Source organism: Stegastes partitus, unplaced genomic scaffold, assembly GCF_000690725.1.
Source record: "Stegastes partitus isolate 25-593 unplaced genomic scaffold, Stegastes_partitus-1.0.2 Scaffold569, whole genome shotgun sequence".
NCBI lineage: Eukaryota > Metazoa > Chordata > Actinopteri > Pomacentridae > Stegastes > Stegastes partitus.
Window position 1 is genome coordinate 1 of NW_007578300.1, and position 3840 is coordinate 3840.

A 3840-nucleotide genomic window follows, 5' to 3' on the forward strand; every position below is an offset into this window, starting at 1 on the left:
GCTAAGGAAAAGCGCAAGGAGTAGACAAGGGGGATGCCCAAAATGTCTGCTACCAAGTCACTGCCGGGGTAAATGGGGTCAGACAGGAGGAGGTCATAATTTCCCTCCTTCAGCTTCTTCATGAGGGTTTCTGATTTCAGCACACCGTCCAATACCTTTAATGAATACTGTATGTCAGTCCCCATTAGCTCTGCTACTCTGATGTACATCTGCAGGTAGCTCATATGATCCATCTCGTACATGGAGAATTCAAGGAACTTGTTCATAAATTCCTCCATGGCCTCCATTGAAACATCGACGTTGAAGGGTTCGTAGCGAAAACGTGAGGGTTCACTGGTGTTCATGAATAAGGATGAGCTTGGGACCAGGACAGTCACCTGGTGTCCTCTGTCGATCAGCGTGTTCAGCACAGGCTTCATGTTAATCCAGTGGCTGCCTTCAGTGTACCACACCAAAATGTTCCCTCCATTTACGCTCCATGTCACACAAAGTACCAGCAGGACACGAGCAGAGAGACGCAGGTCCATGGTGGCTGTTGGTCGGCTGGCAATCCAGCTGTGGCCTGATCCTTTTTCAAAGGTTCTCTTTGAACAGTAATTATTAACCAAATAAAGCTGACCTATGTTCTTCTTTGTGCTGCACGAGATAACAGGCAGCAGGTAAAAGGTGATGTCTATGCAGGTGACAGCATTACAAAGCAAAACAACCTCTTACCTGCACAAGAAATCCACAAATGGGACCTAAACCTGTCCTCAGAGCCCCTGATTGTCGCCGTCAGTAGAAGAGAGATGGAGTGAAGTGACACAACAGAATGACTGCAGCTGAATGAGTTGGTGCTCTCTTGCGTAATCTGAGGAAGTTGTGGGGGCCTGTGCAACATTTCCCTGCATGTCTCTGAAATGTGACTGAGTGAGACCAAGCAAGTGGTGTTTTTGTTCAGGGTGGATTCAGTCGGTCGTTTAGCCATAACTGGGCTGTTAGGATTCAAAGTGTTGTACATTTTTCACTCTTTGTTATATTGCAGCCATTTGCTAACATCATTGAAGTTCATTTTTCCCCATTAATGTACACACATACACATATATCCATGTTTTTTTTTAATAAATCTGCAAAAATGTTTACAGTTGTGTTTTTCTGCTGTGTGTACATTAATGAGAGAAAAAAGTTATGATGTTTCCTAATGACTCTGACCTCCCTGAGTTTCAGCAGATTTTCACCATGAGGTTGACATTTGTGGTTTCCAGTGAAATCTCTCCCCAGCAATCAGATGAGTTGCTAACTTTTGTTCTTCAGTTTAGTTTTTTTCTCAGCATCAACCATAAACAAATCCCATCACAACAGATACTACAGATGACTATCTTGCTCAGTCTCTACTCTTTCAGGGGCTTCATTGCTGGCAAGTACTACAGTAAACTACAGGTAACTGTCTTGTTCAGTATCTACTCTTTGGGGGTTCGTGCGACGTTAATTCGTGGGGAGCATAGATATGTATAACAAAGGCTAGATGTCTCGTCCGCGCTGTCGGCCAATGGAATCACACGGCCACACTGGCGGCCATCTTGGCTCGGTGTGCTCGCTCACCCATCACATTGTGTTGTGGTGCATGGACTTCTTAAACAACCAGAAATTGCTCCATTTTCTACCGATTTTCAAACGGTTTGGTTTGTTATAAACGTCAGAGGTGTAGTTATAACACTGCGCTGATGGATGATTATGTTACACTCTCATGGCCAGCAACAATTAGTATTTTAATTATTTTGTATTTTATTTGTAGTTTTGTAATTTGACTTGTAGCCACGTTGATAACGTTTGTAAGAAACCAAACCGTTTGTAAATCCGTCCAGATTTCAGCGAGATCAGAGGTTTAAGTTAGTTTGTGCAGATCACTCACCTTCCTTCTGGTACCACAGGTTCCACCAGAGAGCCGCCCCGAAGCAAGATGGCCGCCGGTGATCCCGTTCGAAACGCCGCCTTCAGACATCTGGCCTTTATTATATATAATACTCAGGTAAACGACAGATATCTATCTTGCTCAGTCTCTGCTCTTTGGGAGTTCATGCGACGTTAATAGTTAGTCGCGAGAGCGCGGAGAATGCCGTCCCGTCCAGCACCAGGGTCCAGGTCAGTCAGAGGACGGTCGTCCTGGAGAACCCTAACCCGCGACTTACCGGAGGAAAGGTAGACTTATCAGCTTAAGGTAACTCAGAATAGACTTTACATGTTAAACAGACATTAGCTAAACATTGCTGTCTGGCTAACATTACGTAACACATCGGTGTGTTAAGTTAATTGGGCCCGGGGCCAACTCAGTGTGGCTAACATGAGTCAGCTAACTGATAGCATGAAGCTAACATGTAGACGCCATGATGGACCTGCTGACTGCATCTTCAGATGAACCTGTTCACATATTTCTCTGAGAAGAGAAAGACACCTGATGGAGATGACGCTAGCCAGGTAGCATTAGCCTTTTACTGACTCATAAATGATGATGTTCAGGTAAATAATAGTGTTCACACTGTGATCAGATGTGATGTGAGTGTAAATGATGTAACGTTAATGTTTAATGTATAGACCAGTAACAGACAGGGAGGAGCAAAGTGGAGGAGCAGCAGAGAGATGAGAGTAGAGGAGGAGAACCTAAAGGGGAGCTCAGGCTCCAGGATGGGACCCTACATGGGGGTCAGCTGCAGCCTGGATGCTGCTGAGCCTCTCAGAGAATCTCCCTCCATCAGAGCCTCAGAGCTCTTCTATAGAAAACCCAGAAATATGAATTATTCTGAGGCTGGGTGCATCAAGACACTATTATGTGTTGCTTTTATTTGTATTTATTTAGGGTAGGATAGTTACTCTGTTGATCCTTTTACAGGAAATTACTTGTTTTATTTATTTCTTATTTTTACATTCAGCCTTTAAAAAGCCTTTTCTAACTGGCCTGTCAGTAAATAGGTTGTAAACGTAATCTCTCCTGGCTCCTCCACAGCTCCTGGAGAACCTGCTGCCGCTGCTGAAAGCATCCTGGAGGAACCAGTTAGTGATGGTAAACACTCTCATGTTGGATTTAGCTGAAAGTGCTCCTTCCCACAGCTTGCTGTGGGAGCTAGCACGACATTTTAGGGCCTGTTTTAAAAGAGATGTATGTACCAATAGAAAGCAGCAGCTGATCTGAGAGACTGGCTGAGGCCAAAGGGGTCAGCGCTCTGAATGTCTGGGAGGTGGGCTCGTCTGCCGTGCTTTCTGGAATCAGCGTTGTTCTTGGGAAATGTCACTTGTGGTTGTTTGGGCGTCTAAATCTTAACTCCGGCTACTTTGTCCCCCTCATTAACATTGTAGATTCCTTTTGACACGACTCAGGAGCGCCTGGAAAACAACAAGCATTTGAATATTGGATTCAATGGCCTGTTGAGGGAATCAGTGGCCATTCAGAGCGGGCGAGTGTGTCCTGTTGTCATCCTCAGACCTCCCTGGTGCTCGGAGGATGTGTCAGACTAGTGATGGCTGACCCGAGGTGTTGCGTACAGACTCGCAGAACCTTCGAGTCTCTAACCTTGTGTTTAACTTTACTCAGAAATGTACCCGTCTAGCGTTTCCTCCCCACATTCCTGCTGCTTCCTCTCCTTCCTCCCCTCGTCCTCGCGCTGTCTTTCCACCACAGGGTAAGGGTTACAGCGTGTTGCTTTTTGAAGTAGATATTTGCATAATCAGATTAGGATGTGTGATTGTCAGTGGGCTCCCCCATCAGAGGGTGCTCCAGAGCAGAGAGGGTGCTGTCCAGGCCAACAATGGACGACTCCCTCCTCTCTCACCATCCAACCAGCCTGCACCTGCATCCCACCCACCCAC

The 3840-nt window shown here is 45.8% G+C and overlaps 1 protein-coding gene across 1 annotated transcript; it reads right to left on the reverse strand.

Moving 5' to 3' along the window:
- Window positions 1-8: 8 nt before the first annotated feature.
- Window positions 9-539, reverse strand: LOC103362333 (UDP-glucuronosyltransferase 2B20-like; the record flags this gene model as incomplete). Its single annotated transcript, XM_008288660.1, has 1 exon — window positions 9-539. A coding segment is annotated over exon 1 (519 nt), but the record flags the coding sequence as incomplete, so codon positions are not given.
- Between the last annotated feature and the right edge of the window lie 3301 nt (window positions 540-3840).